General features: G+C 42.2%; 1 protein-coding gene across 1 annotated transcript in view; it reads left to right on the top strand.

Annotated features, from left to right (window-relative positions):
• The window catches only part of LOC110500613 (adhesion G protein-coupled receptor A3), a 57,162-nt gene that overhangs the window by 12,896 nt on the left and 27,647 nt on the right, over positions 1 to 16,619 (top strand). The window contains exon 2 of the mRNA XM_021578069.2: positions 1,356 to 1,427. Within this exon, the coding sequence (XP_021433744.2) occupies positions 1,356 to 1,427 (72 nt within the window). The remainder of the gene's footprint in view (positions 1 to 1,355; positions 1,428 to 16,619) is intronic.

Raw genomic sequence — 16,619 nt, 5'->3', positions numbered from 1 at the left:
CTGCTGGCAAAACTCACAAAAGTGCTCTTTGAATGAATGTTTAGGAGCCTGCTGGTGCCTACCATCACTCAGACTGCTTTATCAAATCATAGACTTAATTATAACATAATAACACACATAAATACGAGCCTTAGGCCATTAATACGGCCATTCCGATTAATCGGTCGACCTCTACTTCAAATGTATGCTCTTCTGACACAGGTCATTTTCTCTGCCGATGTTTGATACTTTTTGCTGAAGCCCCCAATAAAAAAAATAAAAGAACTAAAGCTTTGGTCATGTGATTGCACTAGTCTTGACATTTGAAACTCGAATTTCAAACGACATGTTTTCTGCGAGGCCTCTCCCGTTTTCCACCGTTGAATGAAGAGACCTTTGGTGCATTTATAAATTGAGGCACAATCTGATCTGAATAGATCGGTTGAATGATGGAGGTGTTATCAAAGTGTGGACTGCTTTTTGAGTGGAGCTCCGTTGCCTGCCAAAATGTTGATAACCTCATAGCATCTTCTGAGGGCTTTTCTCAATTTCATAAGGGGTCAAAAGTACAATACTTGCTATTTTATCTGATTGAATAGATTCTTGAGGTAATTCATTAAGGATGTGATGCATCTTACTATCTAGAGATCCGATTTATCTCAGTCAAATAAAGCATACTTTCATTGAGTCATTGTTGCCCTGACCTGGACTAGTCTGATCCTAGATTCAGCAATACCAGTGACTTGTGGATCTAGCCCCTATGAAACAATAATACCTTGTTGCCAACGACTCTATCATTATTGAAGTTTGAGACCAAACACCTGAACTGCCGGTGTCTACGATCAAGCCTATAACGTTACATCAAATGACTTCATGTAGCACTCTGGAAACAATCTCAAAGTGAGTCACAGCATTTTTGGATCCGATTATTATACCTTTAAACATCAAAGCGGAAGCGGGTTGACAAAGTATGCACCAGACGTTATCGCATCTCGCCTACCTGGATGAATTGTACACTGTAGAGACACATACTACCAATTTAGCATCATGGAAGTACACGGTGGGCAGAAGAAAGTTGTTTTCCCCTCTTCTCGGCGCTAGAGAACATCCCGTGAACGAAGGGTTGAGAGACAATGGGATTACTAGAGCTTAGCTTTCTTTCAGTGTTGATGGAATTAAACATGTCCATAGTAGGCTCCTCCTTGTTGGGTAATGAGCTAGTTGTAGTATGTGAAATGTAGTTTAGTTGAAATTCTACTAACACTAATTTCTGCTGAAAGCTGCTGTACTTTCGTCGTTAAAATGTGGTATTTTGTGGTGTCTTATTGATGTAGACACTTTTAGTGGTTGATACATCTCTTTTTTTTTCTTCACAGGATTTTAAGCAACAACAAAATTCAGGAATTGAGAAATGGATCCTTCACCGGGCTGTCTACTTTGGAAAGATTGTGAGTCTTAATATTTTTCATAATATTCTCATGTTTCCCACAAGCTCTGACCATGACAGAATCAACAATGAGTGTCATTATGCCTTTCATCCCTGTTTCCCTGTATATGCATTTAAATTGTGGCCGGCACAAAAAAAGGAATAACACTGCAATGTGCCGATCGATATCCAGAATCATGTCTTGCTCTTCACATGCTCTTTGACGAAACACACATTCACTGCACATCTATTGCAACTTACAACCAACCAGTCAGTACAGAAATTCTGCATGACAATCCAGTAGATTTAGAAGAATCAGGGGCCTTATGAAATGCACGTTGGCTTCATGCCAACAGAACATCCAGGTCACACAAAACCAGGAGGCATCCAGCACTTGGATGGCACTAGAGAGGGTTAAAAATAGGTATGGCCTCCAGGGTTAACTATCGTCGGACAATGGGATGCTCTTAGTAGGACCGTACTTCCGGAATGTGCCGGCTTCTTTTCAGTGAGTCTTAAACAAACCCCATCACCCTTACCAGACATGCCATATTATAAAAAGGGTGGTTCAATCCCTGAGTGCTGATTGGCTGAAAGCCGTGGTATATTTAAGCAATTACGCACACATGCACTGTTGGCGCGAGTGACTCTGAACTTACAATGGCTAGCCCCAAGTTGTTATTTTTTTCTTGTGCGTTTTGCTGTTTCGCTATTCGCCTCATGACCCATGCATGTTTTTTTGAATACAAACTTTATTTTCCCAACTGTGGGACAGACTGTTTGTTCCCACATTTGGGACTCTGACTCTCTATTGGGTACACGGTCTTTTGGCCTCCCATCCTATTCTAACCAGCTCTCGTCAACTTTGTATTCATGTTACCTGATGAAATTGCTGTACAATATGATCTTGTTGCCATCTGATGCACATTCAGATGTTATAAATCAGCACTGCAGAGCTCTCCCTGTACTATGCCGTGCCTTGATTGTATTACTGTTGATGATATCTGGAAATGTGCATATACACCCTGGCCCACCTACTGTTGGTAGCCCCAAATCTGACTTGGTATCTGCTTCACTGTTTTCTGTCTTTTAAAAGCCTGGGTTTTCTGCACGTTAACACTAGAATCTTATTACCTAAAAAAAATGATAAATTGAAAGTGTTGGTTCAAAGCTCCTATCCAGATGTGTTGGTCATTACTGAGACGTGGTTAAGGAAGAGCCTTTTGAATACTGATGTTAACCGTTTCTGGTTATAACCTTTTTCGGCAAGACAGATCTTCCAAAGGTGGGAGAGTGGCACTTTACCAAGGATCAACTTCAGTGCTCAGTTGTCTCCACCAAGTCTGTCCCCAAACAATTTGATTTGCTGACTTTGAGCATTTAAACTTTCAAATAGCTCTTTGTTGACTGTTGCTGGGTGCTATCGTCCTCCATCAGCACCGGCCTCTACCCTACCTGCCCTAAGCTCTCCTGGCCCCTTACACTAAGTCTGAATTTGTCCTGCTAGGTGACCTAAACTGGGACATGCTTAAACCACCTGACCAAGTCCTAAAGCAATGGGAATCACTAAATCTTTCTCAGATTATTACCAATCCCACAAGGTATGACTTCAAACACCCAGAAAAGGCTACTCTTCTTGATATTACCCATCAGGATTATTTGTTAGGATATCAGTCTGGTGTTTTCTGTAATGACCTTAGTGATCACTGTTTTTAAAACTTTAATCAGCAAGCCTTCCTTCATGAACTGGCCTCTGTAAAATGGTATAGACTCAGCTTGATCCCCTCTGTTGAAGTTGCTTGGACCTTCCTTTTTGATATTTTCAGTGGTATTGTTAACAAACATGCCCCATAAAGAAAATGAGAATTAAAAACAGGTTCAGCCCCTGCTTCGACCGTGATCTTGCAGAGTTACTCCACCCCAAGAATTGCATTTGGCGAAAGGCTCGGCACACGCATACTCAAGCTGGCTGGTTCTTGTTCAGGCAAATAAAAAATAAGTGCATTCAGGCTATCCGGAAGGCCAAAGTTAGTTACTTTAAGGAGCAGTTCTCTCTCTGTGGGTCTAATCCCAAGAAGTTCTGGAAAACAGTTAAAGACCTGGAGAATAAACCCTCCTCCTCACAGCTGCCCATGTCCCTTAAAGTTGATGATGTGGTTGTTACTGACAAGAAGCGCATGGCTGGGCTCTTCTTCACTTCATTAAGTCAGGATTCATATTTGACTCAGCCATGCCTCCCTGCCCATCCAACATTTCCTCATCTCCCATCCCTTCTAATGTGACTATCCCCGATGCTTCTCCCTCTTTTCTCCCTGCCCCGTGTAACGGATGTGAAACGGCTAGCTTAATTAGCGGTGCGCGCTAAATAGCGTTTCAATCGGTGACGTCACTTGCTCTGAGACCTTGAAGTAGTAGTTCCCCTTGCTCTGCAAGGGCTGTGGCTTTTGTGGAGCGATGGGTAACGATGCTTCGTGGGTGTCAGTTGTTGATGTGTGCAGAGGGTCCCTGGTTCGCGCCCGGGTATGGGCGAGGGGACGGTCTAAAGTTATACTGTTACACCCGCAACAAAGTTTCTCCCTGCAGGCAGTCACTGAGTCCGAGGGGTTAAAGGAGCTACCGAAACTTGACCCCAAAAAAACATCTGGGTCAGATGGTTTAGACCCTTTCTTCTTTAACTCTTAGAACTACCCATCCCGGATCCGGTATATTTGTCATAGCGCAACAGTCAAAAAATATTACAAGAAAATATTCATAAAATCAATATTCATGAAATCACAAGTGAAATATAGCGAAACACAGCTTAGCCTTTTGTTAATCACCCTGTCGTCTCAGATTTTTAAATGATGCTTTACAGCGAAAGCAATACAAGTGTTTGTGGAAGTTTATCGATAGCCTAGCATAGCATTATGTACACTTGGCATCAGGAAGCTTGGTGACGAAAATCATAAAAGCAATCAAATGAACCGTTTACCTTTGATGATCTTCGGATGTTTTCACTCACGAGACTCCCAGTTAGACAGCAAATGTTCCTTTTGTTCCATAAATATATTTTTTTAATCCAAATACCTCCGTTAGTTTGGTGCGTTATGCCCAGGAATCCACCGGAAATAGCGGTCACGACAACGCAGACAAAAATTCAAAATGATATCCATAATGTCGACAGAAACATGGCAAACGTTTTTTATAATCAATCCTCAAGGTGTTTTTCAAATATCTATTTGATAATACATCAACCGGGACAGTTGGCTTTTCACTAGGACCGGGAGGAACAATGGCCGCCTCTCTCTTTTGCTAAAAAATCACTCTGAGAGCCCCCACCTGACCACTTATGTAATGTGGTCGTTCACGCTCATTCTTCAAAATAAAGGCCTGAAACTATGTCCAAAGGCTGGAGACACCTTAGTGAAGCCATAGAAAAAGGAATCTGGTTGATATCCCTTTCAATGGTCAATAGGGACAGGAACACATAGGTTTCAAAATAAGAGTCACTTCCTGATTGGATTTTTCTCAGGCTTTCGCCTGCAATATCAGTTCTGTTATACTCACAGACAATATTTTTACAGTTTTGGAAACTTTAGAGTGTTTTCTATCCTAAATTATATGCATATTCTAGCATCTGGTCCTGAGAAATAGGCCGTTTACTTTGGGAACGTTATTTTTCCAAACATAAAAATAGTGCCCCCTAGCTTCAAGAGGTTACGGTTGCTGCCTCTATAATCTCTGACCTTTTTTAACCTGTCTATCCTTTCCGGGGAGGTTTCCATTGCTTGGAAGGCAGCCACGGTTTGTCCTTTATTTAAAGGGGGAGATCAAGCTGCTCCTAATTGTTATAGGCCTCTTTCTATTTTGCCTGTTTATCAAAAGTGTGGGGAAAACCTGTCAATAATCAACTGACTAGCTTTCTTGATGTCTCTAGTATTCTCTCTGGTATGCAATCTGGTTTCTGCTCAGGTTTTTGAATCTGTCATTGCAACCTTAAAGTTCCTAAATGACGTCACAATTGCCCTTGATTCTAAGCAATGTTGTGCTGCTATTTTTATTGACTTTGCCAAAGCTTTTGATACAGTTGATCATTCCATTCTTGTGGGCCGGCTAAGGAGTATTGATGTCTCTGAGTGGTCTTTGGCCTGGTTTGCTAACTACTTCTCTCAAAAAGTGCAGTGTATAAAGTCAGAAAATCTGTTGTCTCAGCCTCTGCCTGTCACCAAGGCTCAATCCTAGGCCCCACACTCTTCTCAATTTACATCAACAACAGCTCAGGTAGTAGGAAGCTCTCTCATCCATTTATATGCAGATGATACAGTCTTACACTCAGCTGGCCCCTCCCCAGATTGTGTGTTAAATGCTCTACAACAAAGCTTTCTTAGTGTCCAACAAGCTTTCTCTACCCTTAACCTTGTTCTGAACACCTCCAAAACAAAGGTCATGTGGTTTGGTTATAAGAATGTTCCTCTCCCCACAGGTGTGATTACTACCTCTCGGAGTTTAGCGCTTGAGGTAGTCACCTAATACAAGTACTAGGGAGTATGGCTAGACAGTACACTGTCCTTCTCTCAGCACATATCAAAGCTGCAGGCTAAAGTTAAGTCTAGACTTGGTTTCCACCCTGGTTCAGATGACCATCCTACCCATGCTAGATTACAGATAAATCATTTATAGATCGGCAGGTGAGGGTACATTCGAGCGGCTAGATGTTCTTTACCATTCGGCCATCTGATTCGTGACCAATGCTCCTTATAGGACACATCACTGCACTCTATACTGGTCATCTCTGTCTACCCGTCGCAAGACCCACTGGTTGATACTTATTTATTAAACCCTCTTAGGCCTCACTCCCCCCTATCTACTGCAGCCCTCATCCTCCACATACAACACCCGTTCTGCCAGTCACATTCTGTTAAAGGTCCCGAAGAACACGCATCCCTGGGTGCGAGGTCCCTCGTCTTTTCAGTTCGCTGCAGCTGGCGACTGAAACGAGCTGCAACAAACACTGTAACTGGACAGTTTTATCCCAGTCTCTTCATTCAAAGACTCAATCATGGACACTCTTACTGACAGTTGTGGCTGCTTCACGTGATGTATTGTTGTCTCTACCTTGTCCTTTGTGCTGTTGTCTGTGCCCAATAATGTTTGTACCATGTTTTTGTGCTGCTGCCATGTTGTGTTGCTACCATGTTGTCTTGCTACCATGCTGTGTTGTCATGTGTTGCTGCCTTGCTATGTTGTTGTCTTAGGTCTCTCTTTATGTAGTGTTGTCTCTCTTGTTGTGTTGTGTGTTTTGTCCTGTGTTTATATTAAATATTTGTATTTTTAATCCCCGCCCCCATCCCTGCAGGAGGCCTTTTGGTTGGCCGTCATTGTAAATAAGAATTTGTTCTTAACTGACTTACCTAGTTTAAATAGAAATAAGGCATGAGGGGGTGTGGTGTATGGTCAATTGTGAAAGTATTCACCCCCCTTGGCATTTTTCCTATTTTGTTGCCTTACAACCTGGAATTAAATTAGATTTTTTTGGGGGGGTTGTATCATTTGATTTACACAACATGCCTACTACTTGAAGATGCAAAATGTTTTTTATTGTGACACAAAAAACTGAACTTGAGCGTGCATAACTATTCACCCTCCAAAAGTCAATACTTTGTAGAGCATCCTTTTGCAGCAATCACAGCTGTAAGTCTCTTGGAGTATGTCTCTAAAAGCTTGGCACATCTAGCCACTGGGATTTTTGCCCATTCTTCAAGGCTAAACTGCTCCAGCTCCTTCAAGTTGGATGGGTTAGCTGGTGTACAGCAATATTTAAGTCATACCACAGATTCTCAATTGGATTGAGGTCTGGGCTTTTACTAGGCCATTCCAATACATTTAAATGTTTCCCCTTAAACCACTCAAGTGTTGCTTTAGCAGTATGCTTAGGGTCATTGTCCTGCTGGAAGGGAAACCTCCATCCCATATGGCTTTTTTCTGGCCACTCTTCCGTAAAGCCCAGCTCTGTGGAGTGTACGGCTTAAAGTGGTCCTATGGACAGATACTCCAATCTCCGCTGTGGAGCTTTGCAGATCCTTCAGGGTTATCTTTGGTCTCTGTTGCCTCTCTGATTAATGCCCTCCTTGAGTTTTGGTGGGCGGCCCTCTCTTGGCAGGTTTGTTGTGGTGCCATATTCTTTCTATTTTTTTAATAATGTATTTAATGGTGCTCTGTGGGATAATCAAAGTTTCAGATATTTTTTGTATAACCCAACCCTGATCTGTACTTCTCCCCAACTTTGTCCCTGACCTGTTTGGAGAGCTCCTTGGTCTTCATGGTGCCGCATGATTGGTGGTGCACCTTGCTTAGTGGTGTTGCAGACTCTGGTGCCTTTCAGAACAGGTGTATATATAATGAGATCATGTGACACTTAGATTGCACTCAGGTGGACTTTATTTAACTAATTATGTGACAGCTGAAGATAATCTGTTGCACCAGATTGTATTTAGGTGCGTCATAGCAAAGGGGGTGAATGCATATGCACGCACCACTTTTTCATATTTATTAATTTACATTTTTTTTAAACAAGTTCTATTTTTAATTTCACCAATTTGGACTATTTTGTGTATTTTCATGTCATGAAATCCAAATAAATATCTATTTAAATTACAGGTTGTAATGCAACAACATAGGAAAAACACCAAGGGGGATGAATACTTTTGCAAGGCACTGTACCACGTCAAAGGGCTGTTCTTAGCACAATGCAACACGGAGTGCCTAGATACACACCTTAGCCGTGGTATATTGGCCATATATCACAAACCCCCGAGGTGCCCTATTGCTGTAATACACTGGTAACCAAAGTAATTACGGCAATATAATTGTTTTGTCATACCCCTGTCATACGGTCTGATATACCACGGCTGTCAGCCAATTATCATTCAAGGCTCGAACCACCCCGTCTTAAACCACGGGTATGACAAAACATTCATTTGTACTGTTCTAATTATATTTGTAACCAGTTTATAATAGCAATGACACCTCTGGGGTTTGTGGTATATGACCAATATGCCACAGCTAAGGGCTGTATCTAGGCACTCTGGGTTGCGTTGTGCTTAAGAACAGCCCTTAGCCGTGGTATATTTGCAATATACCGCACCTCCTCGTGGCCTTTTTGCATAAATGAATCTTGTGGACGTGCTATGATAGACACATGTGCTTTATTTATTATAGACTTGGTCCCTGTTCTATATTGCAGTTATGATGCAGAATCCAATCCGAGCTTGTTCCACACACCAGGAATTTCTTAGTGATTCCTAGTGATTCTAATGGGAGTAAAAATGATTCCGTGAGCTATTCTTACACCTGTTCGTGAGGAAGAATTTAGCTTAGTTGAAAGTATACCTATTGCTTTGAGCTAGAGTGAGAGTTAGGAGAGCAAAAGAAAGGTTAGTCAGAAAGTAAGAGTGAAGGCTAGAGAGGAGCAACGCATAGAGGGGAGAGTAGGCCTGCTCTACTTTCTCTGCCTCCCTGTCAATAGGCAGCAAAGACATTTATTGAGGCGGTGTGCTCTGTCAATATTGAGTGTGCTTCGGAACGATGGCGTGAGCCTGCTGAAATTCATCGTTCCTGCCGCAGCGCAAAGCGTCTGTCTTTGGAGTTTGGAATCTCACCGCCGTGTTTCCCCCGAGATTCCGAGGAAATGCTCTCGGCTCGTGTGTTGTGGACCTCTGGTGATTTATCGCTTTGGAATGGCTTCATGCAGATAAAATAACCAGACCATTAATAGCTTTTACCCAAGGCTACAGTAACAGATGACTGCATCGATGGGGAATTTTAAGGGCATATTTTCCATCAAATTTTTCCAGGTCTTGTTAAAAGGGTCAGGAATCTGCCCGTGGGAGGTACTTGAAACCTTTTTTGGCCGCAGTCAGTCATCTGGTATTGGTTCTGAAACCATAGCCAAGCGGTTGAAGGTTGGATAGAACTAACTCATCCCCTAATGTTGGGTCACAGTGATTTAAAGTTTGAGAGTTTTACCTAGAATGTACCTAGAGTTTTACCTAGGCATAGATCTGCTTCAGAATATCACTGCACAGCAATGAGTGCACGTCATACTCCGTGGTTCTTTGAGTTACGCTTGGACTAGCCACATGCCTGATCTCACCTGACTCCCAATTTGTTTATGGGTTTGGGGAGAGCTTCCCTCCTGGTTTTTATAAGTGGGTCAGATGCTAGAATTTCAGAGTGGAAGGCCGTAAGATAAACCAGGGGCTTTTTCTGACGCTAAGTGTAAGCGTCTTTGATCCTCCAACGCTGAGGAAGTCTTTTAGTGCTCTTTACTTCGTCTTAATGCATAGTATACGGCCAGTCGCTGCGGCTGGCGAGTTCATTCTCTGTGTGAAAGAACCGTGTAGCCAGTGGCACATTTACCTTAGAAAGCAGCTCCCATTGTGCTCCCCCCCCCCCACCCATCCAGTGAAGCTCTTTGCTTTGTCATTCTAATGAAGCCAAGCCAAGGCTAGAGGTGTCGGCAGAGGGATTCACACACAATGCCAGCCCGGCCTCATGCTGAAGCATCCCTGCTTTTCTGCCTTCCAGCCCCCTCCCTCCTCATCCCCTCTCCCTCTCACCCTCTCTCCTCCGACTACAAAAAAATAATTCTGTGCCCTGGTCTGTTTGCATGCAGTGATGCGCTTGCCCCCCCCCATCTTACTCCACACCCTCCCTCCTTTCTCAGACCACAGTCCTCAAAAAGGGGTTTTCTCCTCTGCTTCGGTCTATCTGTCTGTGTGCATTGGTGCGTTTTGGGATTTCAGCTGGTTGTGTGGCAGGCAGTGGGGGGAATTGATTAGCCCTCTTCAGCCATGGCCGTGAAATCTCAGGGTACTGTGGCAACAACAGTGTTTTGTGAGGGCCAAAGGTGCCCTGGCATGAGATGAGGTCCACATTATCACCATCCTACACGGTAATATGAACCCAAGCCAGCTGCTGTCGCACGGTAATTCTCTCCCAAAACTGACACGGAGTCAAGACAGAGGGAATGGTTATTATTACAAATGAATCAGGGATAATCTCTTGTTATTTGAAAGGACTGGAGAGGTTTTGAGTTTCAAACGGAACCATTACTATGGGGAATGACAGTATATGAGGAATGCTAGTCTTTTATGCATGTAAGAGAACTGTAAGATTGTGTACCTGTAGGTTATCAACATTGCATAAGATAACAGGTTTCAAGTTTGTATTAGTCTTATGTACGAGATATGCATGGTATATATCGTCCCATGTTGACTCCAATGCTTCCCACAGTTGTGTGAAGTTGGCTGGTAGTGGATCTCGACTGCAAATAGCTTGTTCCATCTCATCCCACAGATGCTCAATTGGATTGAGATCTGGTGACTGGGCAGGCCACTGCAGTGAGATTAATTGACCGTCATGTTCGTGGAACCATACCTGAACAATCCTAGCCATGTGGCATGGTGTGCTATCCTGTTGAAAAACATGTATTTGCAGATGGATAAACTGCTGTCACGAAGAGGTGCACCTGATTGACAATGTTCAGATATCCTGTGGCATTCAAACGTTGCTCCACTTTTATCAAGGGGCCCAATGTGTGAGAACCCACCCCACACCATCACCCCACCACCATCTGTCTGCAATGTTGACACGCGGTGTGATGAATGCATGTGGTATTCTCCATACCCAAGTACTCCCATCAGCGTGAAACAGCAGGAACCGGGATTCAACAGACCAGGCAATGTTTTTTGAATTCTTCAGTGTCCGGTGTTTTCGTTCCTTTCGTCCACTGCAAATGCCGTTTCTTGGTTTTTTTGCTGAAAGAAGTGGAACTCTGTAAGGTCCTCGGCTGCCATACCCCATTCATGTCAAGCTACGATGAGTTGTGCATCATTTTTGGGGTCTTTGGGCACTAAAGTTGGACTGGAGTGTCAGTTGACTAACTGTTGCTCTGCACAATTTGTGTCAGCCTCCTTTGTCCTCTATCAATCAATTACTTGTTTTCGACCACTGACCTGCCATTGGCTGGATGTCGTTTGGGTTTTGGACCATTGTTGATATACACGGGAAACTGTTGAGTGTGAAAAACCCAGAAGAGTTGCAGTTCGACACCTGGCACCTGCTACCATATTTTCAAAGGCGCTTACATCTTTTGTGTTGCCAATCCTTTCACCCCCTGAATTGCACACATACACAATGTCTCAGTTGTCTTAAGGCTTACAAATATTTCTTTAACCTGTCTCCTCCCATTCATCTACACCAGTGGGTCCCAAATGTTTTATAGTTCTGTACCCCTTCAAACATTTAACCTCTAGCTGGGTACCTCCTCTAGCACCAGGATCAGCGCGCACTCAAGTTATTTTTTTGCCATCATTGTAAGCCTGCCACACACACACACACACACACACACACACACACACACACACACTATACGATACATTTATTAAACATAAGAATGAGTGTGAGTTTTTGTCACAACCCGGCTCCTGGGAAAGTGACTAAGAGCTCATATAGGACTAGTGTGGGGACTTTGATGGCGCTGCGTGCCTTTCACAGGCACCGTTTTTAGTTGATGTCCTGGATGGGTGAGAGCACGGTCCCAGTGATATACTGTTCTGTTTTCGCCACTCGCTGAAGGGCCTTGTGGACGGAGCAATTCCCATACCAGGCCATGATGCAACCGGTCAGGACGCTCTCTGTGATGCAATGGCAGTATTTGGACAGGACCTGGGGCGCATGCAGAATTTCTTCAGCCGCCATAGGAAGTAGAGACGCTGTTGCCCCCTCTTGACAAGGGGTGGTGTTGGTCCACGACAAGTCCTCAACGTGGATGACGAGGAACTTAAAAACTCGTGACTCTCTACTTAGGGCTGTTGCAGTGACTGTTAGCGCCACACCGGCAGTCTTGAGTCATGATTGCAGTACAATTTCAAGTGACTGAGTCACGGTAATCTCCTTTTATGCACTCAGGACATGCTTTGGTAGTACCCAACTTGGTAACTTCCATCAGGTCCTAATGGCCTGGTACTCAGGGCTCTATTGTCCATCTAACCACTCTGACATCAATGCAAATACAATAGAAAATCACATCCAACACTTATCAAAACAGTAGGCCTATCATACTTTTAAAACTCACCTCACTGTGATGATCAATTTGATGAAAAGTTGAACAGCAGGTTGAAACAGTGTAAAATATGGTTGTTGTGGATGTTGTTTCAAAGCCTAATCTAACTAAATGGACAGCGCTTTCTAAGGTGATGATTCATTCATAACTCCCATACACATATTAGAGCATATGCAAATGCAAGGCCCCCCACAAAATAACCGAATGAAAATAATGATTGTGCCTCTCTACAATACATAGCCTACCGCATATTACACATGGCAGAAAAACATGAAACAAAACAGATTTTTGATGTCTTTGGTACATAATTGGTCGATCCTATACTCCAAAATTAAACAAATTCTAGTAATCGCCTTTGAGTGTGGACTGTATTATTATGCATACTGGATGGACTGATTACCTTGTGCACCACTCCAAAATGTCTGTCCATGAGTCTGAGAACGTGTAGCCCTAGACGATGCTGTTGGTTCATTGATTGTGCAGGGAGGGTTACAGTTAGCCTACAATTAGTGAATTCGATTTTGAATAGCCACGTGATAGGGATTTTAAAAATATTTTCATAATTAATTCATTGACACATTACCTTCATGTCATATTCTGACCTTAGTTCCTTTGTTATGTCTTTGTTTTAGTATGGTCAGGGCGTGAGTTGGGTGGGTTGTCTATGTTTGTTTTTCTATCATTTGGGATTTCTGTGTTCGGCCTAGTATGGTTCTCAATCAGAGGCAGCTGTCAAACGTTGTCCCTGATTGAGAATCATACTTAGGTAGCCTGGTTTCACTTTTTTGAGTTGTGGGTGTTTGTCTTCCGTGTCAGTGCTTGTTGCCACACGGGACTGTTTAGTTTATTCACGTTTATTGTTTTGTTCCAGTGTTCTGTTTGATTAAACATTATGGACATTTACCACGCTGCGCATTGGTCCTCCGATCCTTCTCGCTACTCCTCCTCAGAAGAGGAGGACGAGATCCGTTACACTACAGAACATCTCATCAACATTAGAGTCGACCGATTATGATTTTTCAACACCGATACCGATTATTGGAGGACCAAATAAAGCCAATGCCTATTTATATATATATATTAAATAAATAAGTATTTGGAATAAATGACAATTACAACAATATTGAATGAACAACTTTTTAACTTAATACATAAATGAAATCAATTTAGTCTCAAATAAATAATGAAACATGTTCAATTTGGTTTAAATAATGCAAAAACAAGGTGTTGGAGAAGAAAGTAAAAGTGCAATATGTAAAAAAAAAGCTAACGTTTTAGCTCCTTGCTCAGAACATGAGAACATATGAAAGCTGCTGGTTCCTTTTAACATGAGTCTTCAATATTCCCAGTTAAGAGGTTTAGGTTGTAGTTTATTATAGGACTATTTCTCTTTTTACCATTTGTATTTCATAGACCTTTGACTATTGGATGTTCTTATAGGCACTTTAGTATTGCCAGCCTAATCTCAGGAGTTGATAGGCTTGAAGGCATAAACAGAGTTGTGCTTCAACATTGTTAAGAGCTGCTGGCAAATGCACCTAATAAGTGCTGTTTGAATGAATGCTTAAGAGCCTGCTGCTGCCTACCACCGCTCAGTCAGACTGCTCTATCAAATCATAGACTTAATTATCCGGAAACAATAATTTCAAAAACAAAACGTTTATTCTTTCAGTGAAATACGGAACAATTACGTATTTTATCGAACGGGTGGCAACCCCAAGTCTAAATATTGCTGTTACATTGCACAACCTTCAATGTTATGTCATAATTATGTAAAATTCAGGCAAATTAATTAGTCTTTGTTAGGAAGAAATGGTCTTCACACAATTCGCATCGAGCCAGGTGACCCAAACTGCTGCATATACCCTGACTCTGCTTACACTGAACGCAAGAGAAGTGACACAATTTCAGGCACCGCATTGACCGCATCGACCTCTAATCAACATGCATGTCCATCTCCTCCTCTCCTCCTCTCTCCTTTATTCCTTTCTTGAACGAGCAGACAGGCTGTCAACCTTTTAGTGAAATGTTTCATTGTGAAAACATGTTACTGTTGATGTTCCCAAACAGATTCCAATTGGTTTCCCAAATGAAGCACTGTAGCTGCAGGAACAGTGTTGGCGAGCCCATGGAACACAGAGTTTAGGCGGAATATCACCTGTAGTTAGCGAGAGCATGCTCCTCAAACAGTGGTTGATGCGTGCAGTGAAACAAGTATTTTGATATAAATTTTTTTAGCTGCTCATATTAAGCGCATGCTCTGTAGTAGCCTAAAAAAACGGACGGTGAGGAAGCGCGCAGCCAATTTGATAACGGGCCATTCTAAATCCAAACTAATTTGACAAATTAGTAAAGACAAGAATATATTGACAATAGTCTGATGGGTGAAAATATGATCACTTGATGAGAGACCAGCTGTGCAGCCTGAGGCAAAGAACAGAGCGCAAGATGTTTTTTTTGCTACTTTCTCAAATCACCGTTAGTCGCATCATGCAGCCCATATATGTTTTCTAATACATTATACGGTTGCTATCATTCACAACTAAAGTTGCCCAATATCGCAAAATCTAGCATTTAGGACTTGTTTCAAATGACAATTTCTACGCTCAACATAGCCACTTCATAGTCAAACCATCTCTGTAATAGGAAAAATATCCATTCTATTTCATTCAGCTTAGCTCAAGTATATTCTTCTTACTATAAAATTTTATAAAATAATGGCATATCTTGTCAGCAGGTCGGCAGGTAGCCTAGTGGTTAGAGTGTTGGGCCAGTAAACGAAAGGTTGCTAGATCAAATCCCTGAGCTGACTAGGGTAAACATCTGTTGTTCTGCCCCTGAACAAGGCAATTAACCCACTGTTCCTAGGCCATCATTGTAAATAAGATTTTTTTTTCTTAACTGACTTGCCTAGTTAAATAAAGGTTCAATTTAAAAAATGAACAAGCCTATGGCATGGCGCATAGCCAGATAACATACAGTAGGCCAACTCGTATTCTGTTCTGAAATATTTTCTTCATCTCGTTATGTTTTCGACCTGACTAAAATAAAGAATGGATTCATTGTGATGGTGTGTGATCAATTATTTTATTAGGCAGTTTTTAATGTAGATGTTCTAAAGGGGCTCATCAGTGGCTTGTATGTGCCTGGAGATGCTAAACCTGTTTATGTTAATTAAGGGTCAATTACCGTGAGACCAGCAATCTTTTGCATAACAATATCCGCCTGAAAAAATGTTATGACCGCAACAGCCCTATCTCTACTGCAGTCCCGCTGATGTGGATCGGGGAATGTTCCCTCCTCTGCTTCCTGAAGTCAATAATCAACTCTCATGGTCACCCTCCTTCCTATACAGTAATATGAACCCAAGCCCTGTCGCACAGTAATTCTCTCCCAAAGCTGACACGGAGTCAAGACAGAGGGAATGGTTATTATTACAAATGAAGCAGGGATAATCTCTTGTTATTTGGAAGGACTGGAGAGGTTTTGAGTGTCAAACGGAACCATTACTATGGGGAAGGACAGTATATGAGGAATGCTAGTCTTTTATGCATGTAAGAAACCTGCAAAGATTTTGTAATTGTAGGTTATCAACGTTGCATAAGATAAAGATACACTCAAGTTAAACGTATAAAAAAGTATGGGGTGGGAGATTTTCCATTTTTTCCGTACTTAACTGGACTCCGGGGGAGTGAGAACTCTCGACGTTGAGAATGAGTGTGATCTTGTGTTCTGTTTTGTTTCAGCAGACAGACTTTTTTAACATCAGCAATTTCTCGTGATTGTAACATCAATTTTCACCTTGAAAATAAACTTTGTGACAGATTTGGTAGAGTATATGGGTTAGACACCTGCCAAAGAAACTTTAACTTTAATATACTTTAATATTACTTGTGGCAGATGAAAATTGAAGAGACTTAATATTTTCCAACATCCAAATCACAAGCTTATAATGTTTGTCAGTAGCTGCTGCGCTCTTATATTGAACAGTGCATTTGGCTGTGTTTCTACATCTTTCCAAAATGCCTGCAGAGGCTTCTACAGAATCTCAGGTTCGATCTAGTCAGCGCACAAGGATAATTCCCTAAAAGGGAACAAGGGAATCCCCTA

Source organism: Oncorhynchus mykiss, chromosome 21 (assembly GCF_013265735.2).
Source record: "Oncorhynchus mykiss isolate Arlee chromosome 21, USDA_OmykA_1.1, whole genome shotgun sequence".
Classification (NCBI taxonomy): domain Eukaryota; kingdom Metazoa; phylum Chordata; class Actinopteri; order Salmoniformes; family Salmonidae; genus Oncorhynchus; species Oncorhynchus mykiss.
This window is presented reverse-complemented; position numbering and strand designations above follow the sequence as displayed.